The 20,950-nt window shown below is 34.7% G+C and overlaps 1 protein-coding gene across 2 annotated transcripts in view; it reads left to right on the forward strand.

Annotated features, from left to right (window-relative positions):
• The window catches only part of CUL3 (cullin 3), a 91,606-nt gene that overhangs the window by 9,702 nt on the left and 60,954 nt on the right, over positions 1-20,950 (forward strand). Inside the window, exon 2 of one of the 2 annotated variants that reach the window (XM_082690408.1) lies at positions 10,779-10,976. In XM_082690408.1, coding sequence (XP_082546534.1) covers positions 10,779-10,976 — 198 coding nt within the window. Of the gene's footprint in view, positions 1-10,778; positions 10,977-12,258; positions 12,322-20,950 lie in introns of those variants that run through there. The other variant, XM_082690409.1, reaches the window with a different exon arrangement.

Below are 20,950 nucleotides of genomic sequence, written 5' to 3' on the forward strand. Positions count from 1 at the left end.
GTGAAAGGAGCTTTTGCAAGTGTAAGCCTCTCTCGATTCAAGGTAAATGCACCTCTCATAAGAGAATAAATGTTATTAAGAACTTTTAGTCAATGGAAGTATGTTTTCAGTAAAATTTGAGTATATAAATTGCTTAAGGGTATCCCAGTGTGTATTGCATTGAATAAAGCAAAGTTACAACCTATGAGAAGGACACTAGTTGACATATTGGTGAGTTAACACTTTCCTCTTTATAAGGCTGATAGCACACTTTTTAAAACTTTTTTGAATATTTATTGAATTTCAATTCAATAGGAATTTATCTTACTAAGTATGTTTCAAAAAGGGATTCTTTGGCATTAACATGTTAAAATACTTTAATATAATCTTTATTTTTTGTGTTTGAGAACATATTAAATAGGTTAAACAGTAAAACGAATTCTGAAGCACAAGAATCAGGCACTTAAAAATAATTCACTTTTTTTATGGTATATGCAAATGAGACATGAGAGAAGTGTGCAGTTTTTTTTGTGGGGGTTTTTTGCTGAATGCTAGCCCTAGCCAAATAAACAAGTAATTTGGTTGCTCCTGTTTGTATTCACATTTTAATTTTTAAAAGCTAAGAAGGATTTTGAGAGACTGTTCCAGTCTTACGTAATAGATGAAGAAAGGGAGGTCTACAGAGGATGATTTACCAAGGGATACTTTCAGGATTTGAATTTACGGAGAACCAGGACTAGAAGCCTGATTTAAATTAAAGGCTCTTTTTTCTAGACTGAACTGAAACATGCCTGTAGCCATAATAATTCAGTGGTAACATTAGCCTATACAACTATAAAAAGACATCTTAATATTAAACACCCATTGAGTTGACCTGAGGTTAGCAGAAGGACACTTCGTTCAGGACGCTTGGATTTCTTCATTGCTCTGATTAGCTGTGTGATCCTGGTTAAGCTACTTAGCCTCAGTTTCCTCATGTGTAAAATGAGATTTTTCTTTTTTAAGATTTTATTTATTTATTTGACAGACAGAGATCACAAGCAGGCAGAGAGAGGGGTGTGGGAAGCAGGCTCCCCGCTGAGCAGAGAGCCCGATGTGGGGCTCGATTCCAGGATCCTGAGATCATGACTCCAGCCGAAGGCAGAGGCTTAACCCTCTGAGCCACCCAGGCACCCCTAAAATGAGATTGTAATTTGTGGTTATCTTAGGCTCATTCCAACTCTAAAAGTTTAATTTAAATAGGTATACTTATGCATAAGTCAAGGAATGGAATGCTGGTGTGTTCTGTTGTGGCATAAAACATTTTGTGTAGTGTTGTAAAAGTCACCTACCTATGTTTTGGATTTGGAATTTTCTTTAAAATAAATGGTTTATTTCAGTGATGATGGTTAAATAGTACGAAGCAGTAGGAAATTAGCTATGTTTTTGTGTATTCTTTTTTGTGTGTGAATTGGTAGTTTTGGAGAAATTTTGAGCAGATTTGATACCAGATTTTTATAATAATTTTATACGATGGGCTTTTGTTGTCATATCACATTTGCTAACTGGTAATTTATACTTTATCACATTTTTCCCCCTCTCCCTGTGGACTGGGGGTACCTGATAAATTTGTATAGCTTTTTACACATTATCATAGTTTTAGAAAAACAGGGTTTACCCATTTCAAAAACAACAATGATAATAAACAAGTTACCTAAAGAGAAGAAAATATTGTCACTTTTGATTAAAATTAATAATTTTTAGATTGTAGGATAGAAACATGAGATTTAGATGCACTTAGATATAAACTAGAAGTGATTTTATTAATAGGGAAGGTCTCTAATTATATCTCTGGATAAAATGTGTTTCAGGGTGCCCAGTTGGTGGCCTTTAGTTTTTCATTTGCAAAAACAGCACCAGTAGTAGGACAGTGACAAACTTCTTGCTTCAGTGACAGTACTTAAAATTGCATTTTACTGTGATTATCATCAGACCATGAAATGTTACATGTACCTTTTTTCATATAAGCAAAAGTCATTGAAATACATTGTACTCAAGTCAGTTGTGTCTTAACATGGACTTCAGTAGGCTAATCTGAAAGTTTGATCTTTGGTATTTGAAAAAAAAATGTTTCAAATTGATTTTTGAACAGCCTACTCATGCTGAGGACTTAAATGCAGATTATAATTGAACCTTCTTTTGATAGTTCAGCTTTCTCATTATAAATGTTACTGTTCCATAATGATATTAGAGTCCAAATGAATGTTGATCAGATTCAGTTTGTGATTCACAGAATTATCCCAGGCTCCTGTGCTTTTCTAATTGATAATCTTTCTCTCTGCTCTTTGACAACAGTTTTATTACTTTTAGCAGCACAGTTCTGTGGCCATCTGATGTCCACTGTAACCACAGAAAAGCCAATTAAGCAAACATCAATCTCAACTTTACATTCAGGTTAAGTTATTAAATAAGTAAGGCTCTGTGTCAGTTTTGTGTAGTAAAGAAAACAAATGTATAGAACAAGTGCTGTGTGCCAGATGCTTTCACAGACTTTGTTAATTGCCACATAGTACATGATCATCTCCTGTTTCTTCTGCCACAAGCATGTGAAGCAAGTAAATTCTGGAAAGCTAAATAACTTGTGCGAAGTCTGAATATCCCATTGTACTGTTCCCTTAACACTTGGGTCTTTGGTTAGATTTTTGATGGTTGAGGTTGCTTAAAGATTAACTGTTGGATAAATGGGATGCTTGCAGATGTTATAAGTCATTGTGTAGTTGTTGGTCACCAAATAAGATTCATCATTATTATTAACCATAACTGGACCAAGTTCAAATCATATTTTTGGAAAGTCACTTAGGCATTTTGCCATGTAGTATAAAGGATACAATAAAATAAAGGAAGACTTTATATTGCTCTGAAGTGCATATAACCTGGGAGGGAGCGTCCTTACATAATTTATGGCTTAGTCGTATCTGACTTGAATACTGCCATTCCTCAGATATTTGTACCAGAGCAACTTTTTTGAGGCTGAAGCTCAAAATTATGATCAAGCATTTTTCCTTGTTTATTTTTTTCTAGCTGTGTCATTCTGAATTGCCTGGAATTTCAAATTTTCACCCTTTTCCCCACCCACCCTGTTCTAAATTTCTTGTCAAATTATTCACAGAGAACTAAAGACTTCTTGTGCTTTGTATATAGTGGATGTAAAGAATACAGTTCTCTTCGTTTTAGTTTTAATTGGCTCATGCTGTAGTCCTCTCCAACTCTTATTACAGATCCTACAAGATGTGTAAGTATATAATAGACTGATATCCTTCCAAATTCACACTCTTTTTTTTTTTTAAGATTTTATTTATTTGTCAGAGAGAGAGAGTCAATGCAGCAGGCAGAAGGAGAAGCAGGCTTCCCGCTAAGCAGGGAGCCCAAATTGGAACTAGATCCCAGGACCCTTATCATGACCTGAGCTGAAGGCAGCCACTTAACCAACTGAGCCACCCAGTTGCCCCCAGATTTAGGCATTTTGAAGGTTTTTACGTAATTTGAAATAATGTAGATGAATAATCAAAAATGTTTTGAAAAAAAATACAGACTGTTAGGGTTGTTTTTGTTATTGATACTTACTAATGAGGATATTGTAATCCTGGATTAAGAAGAGGCAAAAGGGGGTGGAGGTCATTTTTAAAAATCAAAGTTTTGTTTTGGTTTTTAAAAGTCTCATTAAACCATAAGCACTTAATGCTTAATTATACCTTTTCTTTAAAAGAGCTTTTGTTTCTTTTCTTGCTGAATGAGTTTACTTTCCCTGCTGATCACTTTATAACTTAAACTTGTTGGAGCAGAATACTGTGTATGCTTAATAATTTGCCAACATTAAACGTTTGTGTGTGTGTGCATTTTTTAATGTTATTGCTTTTGTTGCATCATTAACAAAATTTCTTCCTGAGTGTTTTTGCAATTAATGGAACCTAAGGAAATCAGTTTCATCAATGAGTTTAAAATCCTGCTTGAATAATTTAGAATATTATTTTAAAGTACGTTTTAACTCTATTTTAAAAAATACACAGTCTCAAGGCTTTTAAGTTTTGTGACTCTGAGTGAGGTATGGACTGATGTTTTTATGGTTAACATATTGATGACATTAGAGTTCATTTAGCCCTTTTAACTTTCATTGATCATTAATGTTGTATTCCTTACCAAGATGAGTGAGAATTTAAAGTTCATCAGTAACATAATTATTCTGCCATTATTACTGACATGTTCATTTGATGCCAAGACCAAGGCATGCATATGTAAGAATCTGCACTTAAAGTCCATTTCCTTTCACATATTGTTTTTAGACTTGCTTGAGTTAGGGAAAGATTGTAGTTTATGGATCCTGTCCTGGGGGGCCTTTTCTGGATATGATTTTTCTCCTAGTTAACAATTTATTAATAAAATCAGTGACTAAGCAGTTAAATGCATAGGAGAATCTGAAAACACTGCTTGATAAATGAAATTTAAGAGTTTGTTGCTTGTACATTACTATATTTTATTTGAAAAGGACATTTTATTATTTTAGAATTACATTAATTGTTTATTAATTGCTTAAATTTAATTACATTAAATTTTTTTTCCGTATCTTTGTGCTTACTAATTTAAATGTTCAAACTTGCATTAGTATAATATAGGTAAAGCAATATTCATTCACCGGACATTTGTTTATGGCCATCTAAGTGACATTAAAGAAAAATGCATAGCCCTTTTAGTATCTCTTAGTCTAGTGGAGGAAAAAGATGCAGAGCTGTTTATGAATCAGTATGAAGCGTAGGATAGATACGACCTGAGTGTTAGGAAAGCTCTGAGGAGGGAGTCCATTTTGCTTGAGGTGGTCAGGGAAGGAAGATACATATGTGATATACATATATGAGCTGTGTTCAGAGGCTATATAAAGAATTGGATAAAGAAGAGGCAGAGGAGGGGGCCTTTAAGAAAAGGGAGGGTGGTGAATGAGGTGGAGTTGTGTCATTGGATTAGAATAACTATTGATTTAATGTTGTTAAGGAATAAATGTAAGATAGGTAGTGATGAGTGAAAGTAGTGAAGTTAGAGAAGTAGACATAGACTAGATTTTGAATAGTTTTAAAGTACATCCTTCCACCTCTGTAGTTAATGAGAGTTAGGTTTTGAACAGGTTTATTTTTTAAATGGTGATTCTGAAGAAGGTAGATTCTAAGAGGTTATTCGAGTTTATAATAGTTGGAAGGCTGACATGGTGATCTAGGTGCAGGTTTTAGAATAGTATGCAGGATGAAAGAATGGGAACATACTTGAGAAATAATCTGGGGTCCTCTGTTGGCTGCACTTCATGATTGAATGAAAGAGGATGAGAGAAGAAAAGTTAAGCCTTGGCTTTTAGCATTTATAACTAAGTGGCTTGTGAATTAAAGAATACAAAAGGAAGATATGTGTGTGTTTGGGGTTCAGTTAACAGGGATTTGGATCTGATAAGTTTGATCTATGTCTAGAACATTTGGCTTGAGATGTCCAGCAGGCAGTTGAATATGGTAGTTTTAGACTTTGGAGGACTGTCTGGGCTGGTAGTAGAGATTTGGGAGCAATTAATATATAAGATAGTAGTTTATTCTTTGAGATGTGGACCAAAATTCATTGGAAATGTGATAAGAGCTCAGGACTCATCATCCAGGAAAAAGAAATACGCACATTAAATTTGTAAAATTTTGTGTACAGTTTCAGGAGGCTCCAGAATCCCTTACTAATCTGGTGTCTTGTAAATTTTAGAATTTTCTATGTGAGGGTAGTCATTGTAACCATGATAATGGATGGCAATGCATAGTAGCCCAGAGTGGAGTGAAAAGAGTCAGGACAGAGCTCTGGGGAATAAAATGTTTTAAATGACACCGAAAAATAGGAGATAGAAAGTAGGGAATAGTGTTTCCAAAAGAAGGCTACATTATACAGACTTGTATGCATACTTGTACTTTTCAGGTACTTTTGTTTTAGTTCCTATCTGTTTGTTTATTAAGCTTGAAAAGTTATTTTATTATTTTTTTTCTGACAGTTGATGCCCATAGTTGGCAGTTTGGAGATTCTATTATTGGACATTTTATTTAGTCAACTGTGAGGGATTGTGCTGTACCCTGAGCTGGGTTAAATTCTACTGACATTGTTATTTAATCTTCCGGGTAGTGCCTGAGGTAGATACTGTTGTTAAACCTACTTTATAAGCAAGGAAATAATAGATTTTGAAGAGTAAAGTAACTTGCCCAAGGTCACATGGCCTGTTAATTTAGCAAAGCCATGATACCAACCCAGGCCTTTTGGACAGCAGAACTTATGTTCTTTACTGATATACCACACTGTGTTTACCAGGATAATCAGTCATGCTGTGATATGGTATCCTGGATTAGCACAGTGAAATGTAACATGAGTCCAGAGGATTGGACTAGATCTGGGGATATATAACTTCTAATCTCTGAGATTTGGAGTCAGTAGTTTAATGTCTCTGGGTCCATTTTTTCATTTACTTGAAAATTTTTATACCTAAACATTGTTGACCTGTGACTCCATCTCTGCTCTGTCTATAAAGCATGAATACTGAGGAAAGTACTATGTAGAAATCTTGGATTATAAAACAACTCTTGGTTTATATATGTGAGAAATGATTTATTATAATGTAAGGGCATTTCTACAATATTCAAAGTCTCTTGGTTTATGTGTTTTAAGTTCTTTAATTTCTAATAGAAAATTTAGTAATTTGTTACAGATAGCGACCTTTTTGTACATTTTCTAGCTTTCATGGGGTCTTATCATACAGAGCCTGAAAAGATCATTTGCAGTTTTGCTCAGCTATTCGCAGTATGGTTACCTCTGGAGTTTAGAGTCAACATTAACTTTGGTCTTCCTCTGGAATTTTTCTGAATGTTCTGCTTTATGTGTTCATTATTTAATGTTTAGAGATGGTGTCTTAGTCTGCTTTTTTATAACCTCAGTGTATAGAGTACTTGAGGCCATGATTGTCATATGGACTTGTATCTTTTATTGTGAAAAGTTATGAACAACTACATCTTATTAAACTATTTTATAAGGATGGCATTCTGTGTATCAGGATATCTGATTAAAAAAGAGTAGTTTCGATCTAGTGGTAAATTCTCTTAAGGCCTTTTCAAAATAGTATTTACTAGACCTGGGATTTGAATAAGATTAAAGTAATAAAAAGGTTGGTTTTTTTTGTTTGTTTGTTTGTTTTGTTTTGTTTTACAGAATTCCTTTTAAGCACTTCAGAAAAGATTAGAATAATAAGGTTCTGTTGGAGTCGTTTGCTTAAGAATCCTCGATGATTGAGGGTTGAACTGATATTTTACTGCTAGAGTAACTGAAAGAACTATTTTGGGGTTATCTAAATTACTTACTCTTTCACATTCATACCCATTGAACATAGCTTGGAGGGAGTGTGGTTTTTTTTTCCCCCCATTAATGACTTTATTGAGGTGTGACTGACATGCAAAAAACCATACATATTTAACGAATGTAAGTTGGAAGAGAGTGTGAAGCCATCACCATGATCTATGCAATAAACATATTTAGCACCTCCAAAAGTTTCTTCTTAACCTCTTCAGAGAGGATTCCACTCAGTAATTTCTGTCCATCCAAGTCAGAAATAGGTGTGAAGCTGATGAATAATTGTTGCCATGTTTCCCAGGTTGTGAGTGCAGTACATGGTATAATAACAGCTACTTAGTCAAAGATTAGCAGGACATCATTTCATCAGCAAATATGAATGTTTGTTGTATGCCATGTATTACTTCAGTGGCTGAGGGATTCCTCAGTGAAAAAAATTGCTGCCTTCATGCAGTGGACATTGAATGGGAGGAGGGAGGTGGGAAAAGAAATAAGGAAAAAAAAATGACTGTGGAGTTGGAATTTGGGGGTGACTAGTAAGAGGAGACTGCTATTTTAAATGGAGTATGAAATTAAAGCTTCATTTTTTTTTTAAAGATTTTATTTATTTATTTGACAGAGAGAGATCACAAGTAGATGGAGAGGCAGGTAGAGAGAGAGAGAGGGGGAAGCAGGCTCCCTGCTGAGCAGAGAACCCGATGCGGGACTCGATCCCAGGACCCTGAGATCATGACCTGAGCTGAAGGCAGCGGCTTAACCCACTGAGCCACCCAGGCGCCCCTAAAGCTTCATTTTATGGTGATGGTTGAACAAGAATTTTGAGGTTGATAAAGTGAATGAGCCATGCAGATACCTGAGGGAAGAACATTAGAGAGAGAGAGTAGCAAATACAAACATCTTGAAGCAAAAATCTGTTTGACATATTCCAAAGAATGGCAAAGAGAGTCTGCTGTGGCTAGAGCAGGGAGCAAGGAGGAAGGATAGATGAAGTCAGATTATCAGATCCAAATAATGTTCTGTAGTTTGTATAAGTACTTTGACTTAACTTCAAGAGAGATGAAAAGTCACTTGAGGGTTGTGAGCAAAAGAGTGACATGATTTATGTTTTTAGAAGGTCACTGGTTGCTCTTTGATAGTGGGTTAGGAGCAGACCAGTTAGGGAGCTTTTGGAATACCTTGGGAGATGATGGTGTTTTGGACAAGGCTAGTAGTAGTGGAAAGGGTGAGTAGGAGTTAGATTCTAGGTACATTTTGGATGTAGAGACAAAAGAATTTCCTATTGGATTAGAATCAAGTTGAGGGATTACAAGCTTTTTTTTTGGCCTTAGCAACTGGAAGGATAGAGTGGACATTCGCTTGTCAGAGAAGACTGCTGGGAAAGCAGAATTAAGGGCAAGGATTAGGATTTCTGTAAGTTTGAGATGCTAGTAGATATTCAGTTAAAAACATGGCTGAATATAGGACTCTGGTATCAAGGGGAGAGGGCCAAACACAATATATAAATATTGATGTTAACTTAAGCCATGAGCATAGATGAAATGAGCTTCACCTGAAAACTGAGTTGTGGCTAGACAAAGAAGTTCAAGTTTGGAGGCTGCTGGGAGGGAAAGAACTAGTAAGCAGACTGACAAATAGAAACTAGAGGGATGGGAAGAAAAACACAAGATTGTAGTGCTTGGAAGGCAAGTGAGGAGTAGGAGTGATCAGCTCTTTCAGTTGCTGCCAGATAGGTCAAGAATGATGAGAACTAAGACTCTAGCCATTTAGATTTTGCAGGATGGAAGTCACTGGTGACCTCCTTGGGTAATTTCATTGAAATAGTAGAGATGAAAGACTTACTGGAATAGATTCAAGATATAATGAGAAAAATGAGACTTGGAGACAGTGAATGTAGAAATGTCTCAAGTCTTGTGATTTTGCTGTAAATGGAAAACACGGGCTTGGATGGTACTGGAGAAATGGTGGGTTTGTGAGCATTTGTTTTTAAGATGGGAAATTGATGATTTTGAATGTGTATAGAAATTGTCTAGCGGAGAGGAAAGAATCTGATGATGCTAAGAAGGGAGATTGATAAAGGGAGGTCCTTGAAAAGATGAGTTGGGATGGAACTAAACTTCATTCTGTATAGGTATCACTTGGGGTCACAATGCAGATTATAGTTCTGTAGGCATGGGGTGGAGCCTGAAATTCTGCATTTCTAGTAAGTCCTCGATGATGCCTATGTTTATGGTCCCTGTTTATAATTTGAGTATAATAACTTTGTACTTTGAGCTCAAGAACAGTAGAGTAGTAATATTGATACATAATCATATGGATTGCTGGATATGGTTGGGGTTTGTACAGTATGTCTTCAGGTCGTTTCTGTTTTCTCAATGGAACAGGAAGCAGGTCATTATCCGAGAGTGAGTTTGGAGGAAATGGTGTAAAATCATCTAGGAAGATAGTCAGTAGTCTAGAATGTAGGATTATGTGGTTGCACCCAGGGCCTACTTGGTGGTTAGTGATAATGAATTTAAACTGAGACATGTTGAATATTGGCGTATATATGTTATTCATTTACTTTGATTTACACGTGGTGCATGTGAAGAGTAGGTGGGTAGATGGGGTTTAGAATAGCAAGTATTTTGGTCTGGAGAGGGGAAAGTGATTCATAGGTATATTTCTTCCTGGGAAAGGAAGAAAATAAGAATGCTAGGTTAAACAGAAAGTGTTTGCGGGAGGATTGTTTGTTTTGTTTTTAACTGCAGTTCTTCTTCCAATCTTTAATTTGCTAAGGAGCTCTGTAAATCTTCAGGAGAAGAAGATAGTGTTCATGTCCTCAATTTTTTTTTTCCCTAAGATTTATTTGTTTTAAAAAGAGTGCATGCAGGGAGGACCAGGAGAGGGCAGAGGGAGCAGAGGGAGCAGGAGAGAGAAACTTAAGACTGCGCTGAATGTGGAGCCCATTGTGGGGCTCTATCTCACTATCCTGCGATCATGACCTGAGCCCAAACCAAGAGTCTGAAGCTTAATGAAGTGAGACACCCAGGCACCCCCTGTATTATTTTTAAAATCATGGAACTCTTTCTGTCTCAGTAGCTCTCTGAGCTTGTGTTCTACTAAATAAACTAAGGAAAAGTGTGCTTTACACTTTTGGCTAAATAAAGCAAGTATTAACATCAGGGATTATGATTTCATTTAAATTGGAGGGGTTTAATGCATATAAGAAAGGAAGGCGGTCAAAGTATTTTTAAAAAATTGCTCTGTCATCTCTAAAAAATCTTAAATGTACCCCTTTATTATTGTTAAAACAAGAAGTCTTATAAGTCATACAGATTTATAATCTTAGGCGTATAATAAGATAATTACTATATGGACAAACACAGATTTTCAACCATTGGTGTTTCTTTTTGTCTCTTTTTCTCTTTTGGATATTACAGATGACCATGGATGAAAAATATGTAAACAGCATTTGGGACCTTCTGAAAAATGCAATTCAAGAAATCCAGCGTAAGAATAACAGTGGTCTTAGTTTTGAGGAGCTCTATAGAAATGCTTATACAATGGTTTTGCATAAACATGGAGAAAAGCTCTACACTGGACTAAGAGAAGTTGTTACCGAACATCTCATAAATAAGGTATCCAACTTTAAAAGGACTATTGCTAATTATATGGAATCTAGAAAATCCTTTATATACTATATTGTACTTTGACTAGAAATACTAGTTTTAAGGGCTCCAGGAAGCCTATAGAAATATATAGTAATCAATTAATAGTTGTATTATAATGTAGTATAAAACCTCACTCAAAACTTATGATCAGCTAAATCACAATTTTTGATCATTGAGGGAAGGTGAAGTTTGTGATTTACAATAAATACATTCTCTGTAATCATAATTAAGGAAACAGACTTTCATTAGTTTACGAATACTTGTTTATTAATGTATGAATTAGAGATCATTATTTTTTCCTTAAAATGCTTAACCAGTCAGTCCATTTTATCTTTCTCTACTTTCTCTGTGTAATAAAACAACATTGTTTAAAAAAATACTGTCTAAGACTTTACACCAGTTGAAATTGACATTATTTTAGCTGAGTTTTATAGTAAATGTGAATTGTTTTTTAAAGTAAATTAGTGTTGGGCTATTAAAATTATAAATATTTCTTTGGTGCTAAAAAGATATTTTTACTTTTTAAAATAATTATGTAGAACAAATTCTTCTATTGCAAGTATGTCTTGCTTTAAGATTGTCAGATAAAGTAGAAAATTACCACAGGTAAATAAAAACTTCTCAAAGTTTTTGTGTGGTATTAGGGTTCATTTTTTAAAAATTTAGAAACCAAAAAATGGGAAAAGTTGTACCAAATAGTACAATGATCTCTTGTATTGTAGATTCACCAGTTAACATTTTGCCACATTTTTGCTAATCTTTCTATTGATACTTGTTATTATTACTATTATTGATATTACTATTATTGCTGAAGAATCAGAGAATAAATTTTAAATTCATTTACCCTCAAATGCTTTGGGATGTTTCTCCTAAAAACAAGGAAATCTCACTTAACTGAAGACTAATGTTTGAAATCAGGCAGTTTAACATTAATATAATACTGTTATCTAATATAGTCCATATTCAGATTCATCAGTTGTCCTGTGTAACAGTGATGTCCTCTATAGCAGTTTGTTTTCTGATCCAGGATCCAATCCAGGATCACACACTCAGCTCCAGAGCTTCTTGTCTTTCAGCACATTGACATTTTTCAAGAGTATGGGTCAGTTTTGTAGATTGTCCCTCGGTTTTTGGTTTGTCTGATTGTTTCCTGATGACTAGTTTCAGGTTATGCATTTTTGGCAGGAATAATACATAAGTGATGTTGTGTCCTCAGTGCATCACATCAGGAGGCACATGATGTCAGTTTATCCCATTATTGGTGATGTTAACTTTGATCACTTGGTGTCCGCCAGATTTCTCCACTGTGAAGGTACCTTTTTTCCCTTTGTAATTCATAAGTAATTTGTTCAGATATATTTTGAGACTGTATAAATATCCTTTTCCCCAAGAATCTTTTATGTGATGGTTCTAGCACCCATTGATGATTCTTGCATGAATCATTATTACTGTGGTGGTTATAAAATAGTTACTTTCTATTTCTACTATTCCTTCCATAATTTCTTTCTCTTACATGGGATTACATGAGGAGGTACCTAGTATCTCATGAAGCAAGGTGATTATGTTCTTTATGCAACCAACAGTTTCTTTAGTGCCTACTGTGCACAGCTTTCTAGGAATATACAGTGGGTACAAAGAGATTTGGTATCCCTTATTTGTACTGTGATCTGAGAGATGATGCAGGCATTTAGATAACAGTGTGAGGCATTATATAATTAAGTGGCAAATGGAATCAGTAGGCAATAAATGGCTTAGGAATTCAAATGAGGGAGAAATTATCTGGGGCTGTAAGATTAAATGGGAAAGTATCAAATTGAACCAAGCCATGAGACATTTGGGATATAAGTGAATAGTGTGGAAGGCATTCCAGGATGGCAGATGTCATGTGATTATACAGAAATAAGTTGGATTCACTTAGGTGGTAAATGGAGTTTGATTGAGGTATATAAGAATTTATGGGGATTAGTGCATTCTAATATAGTGGTTTGGGAAGAGATTGGAGGAAAAACTTGAATGCCAAGCTAAGGAATTTGGGCTTAACAGTGGAGGTTTATTGGAGGTTTTTAAGTGGAAGATAATGTGACAGAATATTTTAAGAAGATTAAGATGAAAATGGTATAAATGTAGAATTGGGTGTTTGCTGGATGTTTGCTGGAAATTTTGAGTAAAGTAATAGGCTAGACATGATTGGATAGAGGGTGTGAGAGATATGGTTTTAGGTAAGATTGAATATTTTTATAGTTGGAAGATACCTTAGATATTATTTTATATGAGGGAAATTGAGTGTGAGATCATCATAAAATGCTCAGCTAGAAATACCATGTGTTTAGAGATAGATTTTGAGCTTGAGCAGAAACTTAAACTTAAGATGAAGATTGGATGTTTGGTAGCATGTACTCCGAGGAAGAAGTATTGGATTTCAGAGAAAAAAATCCTAGAGCGAGAGGACGAATTTTCAAAAGCGAGTTATGGTACGTAGGTGTGGGAAATGAATATGACTAAATAAAGAAACGTGGCATCAAAAGGAAGAAGAAATGTAGAGTGCAAGAGTTTTGCTTAAAGCTCTTGAAGGGGAGATGATTGAAGCAGCTGAGTTCTTGGTTATGGAGAGAGTACGGATTTGAGAACAGAGAAGCAAAGGTTTTAGCAGCAGTCCCATATTGAATGGTGGTAGTGGTCATAACTTACTCTTATTTAGCATTTGTATGTGCTAGGTTCAGTTCCAGTGCTTTTACCTCTGTTAGTGGTCACAACCTAATGAGCAGGATATGACTGTTCTCTCTGTAAGTGGAGAAACCAAGGCACAGAGAATTAGTGATTTGCTGAGATGCACATAGTAAGCAGCCTAGCTGGAACAGTACAGGCAGTGTGGTTTCAGGCTAAGTCCTTGACTCCTCTGTAGATCTACTCCTGAGGCATAATGAATGGATCAAGATGCAATAAACTCAATGAAACTGAGGGTGTAGGAGAGGCTTTGAGTAAATTGGCTCAGTGTTTGTAAAGCTGTAGTCCTTTAATTCTAGTTCTTGCTTTATTTATAATTAAAACGAAAGAGCTAGTAGTAATATCTCCTGAGATTCTTTAGTTCTGAAACTATTACAAATCTAATAATTAAGCCATGCATCTTCTGAAGATGAGATGAAGAGACTTGGAGTAGCCCTTCTTGGGAATATACTAAGGAATTGGCAAGTGAGGAAAAAGATAGCCCAATAGGAGTTGGCCTGAATGTGTGATTTGTCTTTTTTGTTTGTTTTGAAGAATTTGCTTTGCAGCTTGGGCATAGATGCATAAAAAACATCTGTAGTTACATGCTGTATTGAGAGCTGGCTAACCCAAAAAGTGAGGAGAAGAGAGGAGACCAGAGTGGGAAGTCAGTGTATAAGTGATTTTTTTGGACTCCGAAATATGGTTAGGTAGAAATTGAAGTCATGTGACCAATAATTCTATAACTGTAAAAGCTTCGGCATACTTGTGAGTTGCTTAAAGTGATCCCATATCTCAGGTTAGCTGTTATTATTTCAAAATATAGGCAGTTCCCTATAATATGTTCCAGAGAACATATATTCAAGTTAATTGTGCTAAAGAAATTGTATACACTAAATTCTTTTTATTTCTGTTGCATAGGCATTAGTCATACATCACCAGCATCTGAAAAAGTTTTTTAATTTTTTGTTTCTTTCACAAAACATTTGACCAGTTTAAACTAGTCAATTTCTGGCCAGGAAATATACCAATACCAATATACCAATACCAGTGTATCTAATGATTAATTTTATTATTTCAGTTGAATTAAATCTTTTAACCTCTGCTTTTATTTTTGTGTTCTTCATAGATCTTATTTCATTCTTAGTCTTATGAAAACATTTAGTAACCATACAAATACAGTACTACTATATGAATGGGACAAAGAAGTTTGTTAACTGATAGGCAGAGCCATTATGTAATAGCCTAAATGTGCTCTGATGTAGGAAGTGTCTTTTTTTCCTACCAAATGTGCAGAAGCACAGTTTGCATAAAAATTGATATTACCTGTTTATGCGGTGCACTTTCTGACTAGAAGGTGAGAAATTGGTTCAGGTTCAGGGTCTTTGGTATGAAAGGAACCGTATTCAGTCTCCCAGAATGTATTCCTTTTTGTGGTTCTGAAAACCTTATGTGTGGTCTAGTCAGGTGGGGTATTTTGTTTCTTTGTTGGTTTTCTTTGTTCATTATGCTTTTAGCACTTTGCAACTACGTAAGCAATAATACTTTTTTTTTTTTTTTTTAAAGCAAAGTTACTTTCTACTGAAGTGAACATTTTAGTGCTGTGGTATATAGGCAGCCAGGACCTATTTTTTCATGTTGAAAGATTCAAATAAATATAATTTTTACTCAGAGTTTGTTGCTGATATCCTGGTTGCAAGATGAGAAGAGTAAATATCTGAGCAGCATCTTTGATAAAACAGCGTGGCACAAACTATCAGGGTGGATGAATGGAGGAACTTTACTGAGATTAGGGTAGCTAATTGTTGGCTTTAGAAGTAAGTTCACAAAATTGAAGCAGCCATAGAAAAGCTAAATGCTTTTCTTTTAACTTGGTAGTATATTCTTCTGATCTCTAGAAGAATGTTCCCTTTGAGGAAACTGAGATCCAGAGGAATTCAGTGAATTTCTCTAAACCACAACGCAAAACTTGGAGTATTATATGGCCTTTGTGCCTTTCCATAAGAAAAAAAAATCTCATTTTGGTAAATATGAAAACATTTCAGAATTGACAGGGTTATCTTTAACTTTTGTTTCTAAATAACTTTAAAAGCATGGTTTTACTGGAGAAAAAGTTCTTTCCAGTTTTAAGGATTTTTAAATTATAGATCATTTTGTCAAAGCCTCAAAAGTACCCATGTAAGACTTCTTATTACGTAAGTCAACATCCAGAAGTATGTTATTTGCCAGCCTCTGACTTAGGTATAAAAAATATGTTGGAATGCATTTGATCCCTGCAGTCATAGAACAGTTAAGTGAGTAAACAAATGTTTAGTTATAAAACATGTTGAAGAAAACAGGATACAGTGATAGAGGAAAACTGTATATTCAAGAAATGACTCTTTGAGTAAGAGGGAACTTGAAAAGTGAGAAGGTGCTCATGAGGAGTGTTCCAGGCAAAGGGGATGGCTGTAGAATGTTTTTTCTTTGCAGGACCAGATAGTCAGTATTTTTAGTTTCCTGAGCCATAGATTCTGTTGGTAGTTCCTCAACACTCTCCTCTTTTAGCACCAGAGGAGCAATGGACTATTTGTAATGAATGAATATGGCGGTTTTCCAGTACAACTTTATTTTAAAAAGACAGCAGACCATCCTTTGCCAATCTCTGGAATAGAGAAATTGAAAACAAAGCCTGTTGTGAATGGGGAATTAAGTATTGTCAGTGGGGAAAAATGGGACCAAGATGAGGTTTGGAAAGAGAGGCATTGAAGCCCTGGTATAAGGGCTTCATACTTAATTACATGTACATTAGGAAGCCATTCAAGAATTTTAAATAAGACAGTGACATGATCTGATACAGATTTTTAAAATATTACTTGGGTTGTTGTGTGATGCATAAATTAGGGGGCCCAAGAGTTGAAGTGAGGGGAGTAAGAAGGAATAATCCAGTAATTGAGGTGAGTGAGCAGTAGTGGTGATTTATACCAGTGTAGTGAGAGTGGGGATAGAAGATTACAGATTCAGGATACTTTGAATGTAGAAAGATTGTTACTTCTTAATAGATTGGTTGTAGGGAATGAGGAAGAGGAAAGAATTCAAGAGGACTAGGTTTGGTTCTTGGGCAACAGGGTGTTTTCCATTTTCTTAATATACGGATGAGGTAGAGAAAGGAACTCCCTTTGAACAGGTTGATTTTAAGCTGCCAGTGAAATTGAGTATGCAAATCTAGTTCTCTGAGAAATTTGAAGTGGAAATGTAAATTTGGGAATCATGAGCTATAGATGAAGTTACACAGAAAAGAGAAACAAGGAATTTAATCCTGAGGATTTAAAACATTTTAGGTAGATTTAAGGATTGCAGTGGAAATTGAAAAATGACCGGATCAAGCTCTAACTTTAAGTTATAAAATGATGTCAACATTTCTTTAGCAGAGTTGTGGTTTTTGTAACCATGTTTAATGGCTAAAGACAATTTTAAAATTAAACATAGTGCTAATCAATTCTGTTACTTGTGGGTAGGGTTAGGTAAGGGTGGAACCATCTCCCACCCTTTGGCTTTATTGAGGTGTAACTGACAAAATTGTAAGATATTTAAGGGTCTTGTTGATTTTTTTGGAGTCATCTTTTAAAAGATACCTGTTTGGGATTTAAACTTGACGGAAAGTGTTTAAGCTCATAGTGAAGTAACTGAAGACTTGCTTTTGCTTCTTGTATCCACTGTTGAACACTTCATGTTTAATAATATGAAAAAATTTAGAAGTAGCTGTAGTGGAAAAAGTACTGGGTAGAAAGTAGGAAAAACTGGGCTTTAGGCTTAATTCTGCTACTAACAGTCATGAACAAATTACTAGACTTCTCTGGACTTCAAATTACTAATTTATAATTGGGATTGATTTTGTTATCCTAAATGGGCTTTAAAGTTATATAATGATTATGTATTCTGAAAATTTTATTTTTTTAAGACTTAGTAATATTAATAGTTTTAAAGTTTACTGTTGTCCTTTTCTGGGCCATAAAACGTATTTAGCATAAAAACATTTCTATTTTTAATTGTTTCTTAAAATCGGGAGAGAAACTTTCTTTGGTTTTAATATGGAAAGAACTTTATTCCAATTTTGTGATGCTTAATAGGTTTCTTAGATTCACCTTATGCTTAATTTTCTTTTCTCACCCAAATTATTTCTCTTTAGTAATTGAATAATACTATGGTAGCCTCATAAATGAGCTAATTTTTGTACTTTGAAAGTTTGAGCAAAAACGATGCTGACTTTAGCTGTACCAGAAACAGCTTCTTCTTAATAAAAAGAACATTGATTTCAGTGATTTTTAAAAGTATTTCTTTTATATGTAAGTGATGAATTATGTTATTTGTAAGTGTGATATGTAAGTGATGAATCACTAAATTCAACTGAAACTAATACTACACTATATGTGTTAAATAACTGGAATTTAAGTAAAAACTTGAAAGATTAAAAAAAAAGAATCCATTCTATAGATACATTTAAATATGTGTATAAAAAGTATTTGTACTAATATTTACTGTAGTATTGTTTAAATGCTTAAAAAAGGCTGAAAACTATATAAATGTTCACTAATAGACTGTTGAATAAGTGGATTTATATCCACACAATGAAAAAAAATGAAGTCTTTATATCCATATATCCTGTTCTTCAAATATTCTCTTACTTTGGATGGAAGGCAGAATAAGGGAGCTTGATCCTGCTGACTTTTTTCATTCATTTAGAAAACTCCCTATTAAGGACCTCTTATGTACCAAGCAGTGGTCTAATAATAAGCATTTGCATTATATGAAAAGTCCCTGCCTTTGGGGAACTTAAGCACTTGAATCTGTGCCTAGTAATCTGATCAGTTGTAAGCACTTTGTTTTACAGGTAGAGAAACTGAAGCTTTGAAGAATAGTTTGAAATTTTAAATGGCTTTCTCGTTTGAGGTTTTTTGGAGTTTTTTGTGTGTGTGGTAAACTGGAAAATCTTTTATAACACCTTATTATTTATTTTTTGTATATAGGGTTTCATTTGCTGAAAATGATGTCTCTATATAAACTTTTCTTTAGTACATTGATTTTTCTCCCCATTTTTGAAAGGAGAAAGAGAAGAGCCAGGATTTTAAATGTTATGTTTATTCACCAGTAAATTAAAGTGTTTCTATGAGGGTACTAATTGCATGTGGAAATGAAGTTTGTATTCTTGGTAAGCTTTGGACTGTTTTGTTAAGCCAATTACTTAATAGACTTAGCATTTATAATAAAGCTTTTTTAGTTCTTTTCCTTTCTTTCTAGGCAAATGTGAATAAGTGTAGTGGTTTTTATTTTAATGACATTTAAGTACAAAATATAAGAATAATAATTGCAGTGAATTATAAAAGGACATTGATAGAAACACTCAGGAATAAGATTGTTTGCAAAGACAGATTCATTTCAGAAGCCCACAGATACTGAGTCTCTTGTGTTTCATCTACCAAAAAATAATTAAGACACTATGCCTGTCAGTAAGAATCTTCCAGTTTTAGTGAGGTAATCAGATTTGAAGGAGAATTATTTTGCTTGAGGAATTCAGGGCAAAGTAGAAAGAGCCTCCACTGTTGATGAGCCTTAAAGAATTATTAAAGGTTCATCATACGAACAGAGTGAAAAGATAGTCCAAAAAATGGCATAAATAAAAAAGGCAGGTAAGCATGAGCATAATCAGGGAAGATCAGTGTAGATGGACTATAAAAGGTTTCAGATAATTTTGGGGGAATGAGAGTGGTAAAGTAGGCTGGATTAGGTTTTAGAAAGACATTATAGGGAATTTGGGTTTTATCCTGTTGGGTGGTGGGAGCCATTGGTTTTTTGTTTTCCAAAAGATACTGACTGAAGTGAAGATGGAGTGAAAGATTTAGTAGACATGCCATCTTAAGTGCTTCATTGCTACATATCTTTTGTTCTCTTGCCATCTTGTCCTTATTTTCTAACTTTTTAAGTTGTTGAAAGAAACAACTATTAAAATGAATATTGAAGTAACTTAGGGTGATGACAGGAGGAAAGCTCTGTCTGAGCTAGGGGTGCAAACCCTTAAGAATATGATTTGGAAGAGCGACTGGAATATGATTAGAGGAATCCTCAAAGAGAAAGAGATTTGGGGGGATAATGAAGGGAATAGAGAATATTAGAGATTCAGGAAGATGGCAACCGCGGGATAGGAGGAGCCTAAGAAATTGAATGTTTGAAAGGATTGGAAGAGAAATGGTATTGGGGAGAGCCAAGGTTAAGGTGTTAATTTGGTAAATTCACCCATGTGTTAAATATTCGCTATTCCCAGTTAAATTGTTGTGTAGATGAAGCACTGTGAAGGCAGATACCCCTTTCTGTCTTGCTTTCTGTTATATTTTCTAGTGGTGTTCTCTTAATGTTTATCAAAAAAGCAAGTGACCAACCTAGAGCCTGTCTTATTCTTGGTTTTGCCTCCTGCTCCTTCATATAGTTGACGCTCAATAATTGTCTATGGAAATGAATCCCTGAGAATACTAGCAGTCAGATGGAAACCATGCATTATATTCACCAGCTGCCAGATTCTGTTTTGTCTTCCAAATGTGCTTCTACCTACCCAGTTAATTGCTGAATCCAAACCCTGTTAAAGTAGAGTATATTTCACCATTTAAAAGCACAGTGAAGATTTTGGGGTCTCTATCTCTCATTTTTTGAGATGAGTTTGTCTGTCTGGTGGGAGCCAGATTGTGTGATCCTGTGGAACTAGGGGGGTTTTCTTTCCCCATGTTATTGAAGAGAACAAAAAGACTAATTACCATATTGCCATGCTTTGTATATGTTTTACTACTTATTCTGTCAGTATCTTTGTCCAGAGTTTAATTATGGTACTAGTGCTATAAGGGTTTTTAATGTATATCTTTTGTCTTAACCATTGTGAATGTAATACTTTACAAGTGATAGATAATTCATGTCCTTCTGTGGTATTCTGCTTTCTTTCAGTTTTCGTTTCCAGCCATTAGGTAAAAAGCTTTACTGGTTTTCATGGCACTACTTTGTACTCAGAGAAATCCTGATTTTTCTAACTCTTTTTTTTTTATATTAACTGAGGACACATTTTTTTTAAATGATGCTAAATTTAGATGATTTCTTACTTGCTTTAACATGTAGCAAATACTCTTTATGTATGGAATTATAAAAATGCATTCTCCTAATTTACCACTGTGTGCCCCTGCTTTGAGCCTCCTGATTCTCTACTGCTATTCATTGTATTC

This window comes from Mustela nivalis (assembly GCF_964662115.1).
Source record: "Mustela nivalis genome assembly, chromosome: 11".
Classification (NCBI taxonomy): Eukaryota; Metazoa; Chordata; class Mammalia; order Carnivora; family Mustelidae; genus Mustela; species Mustela nivalis.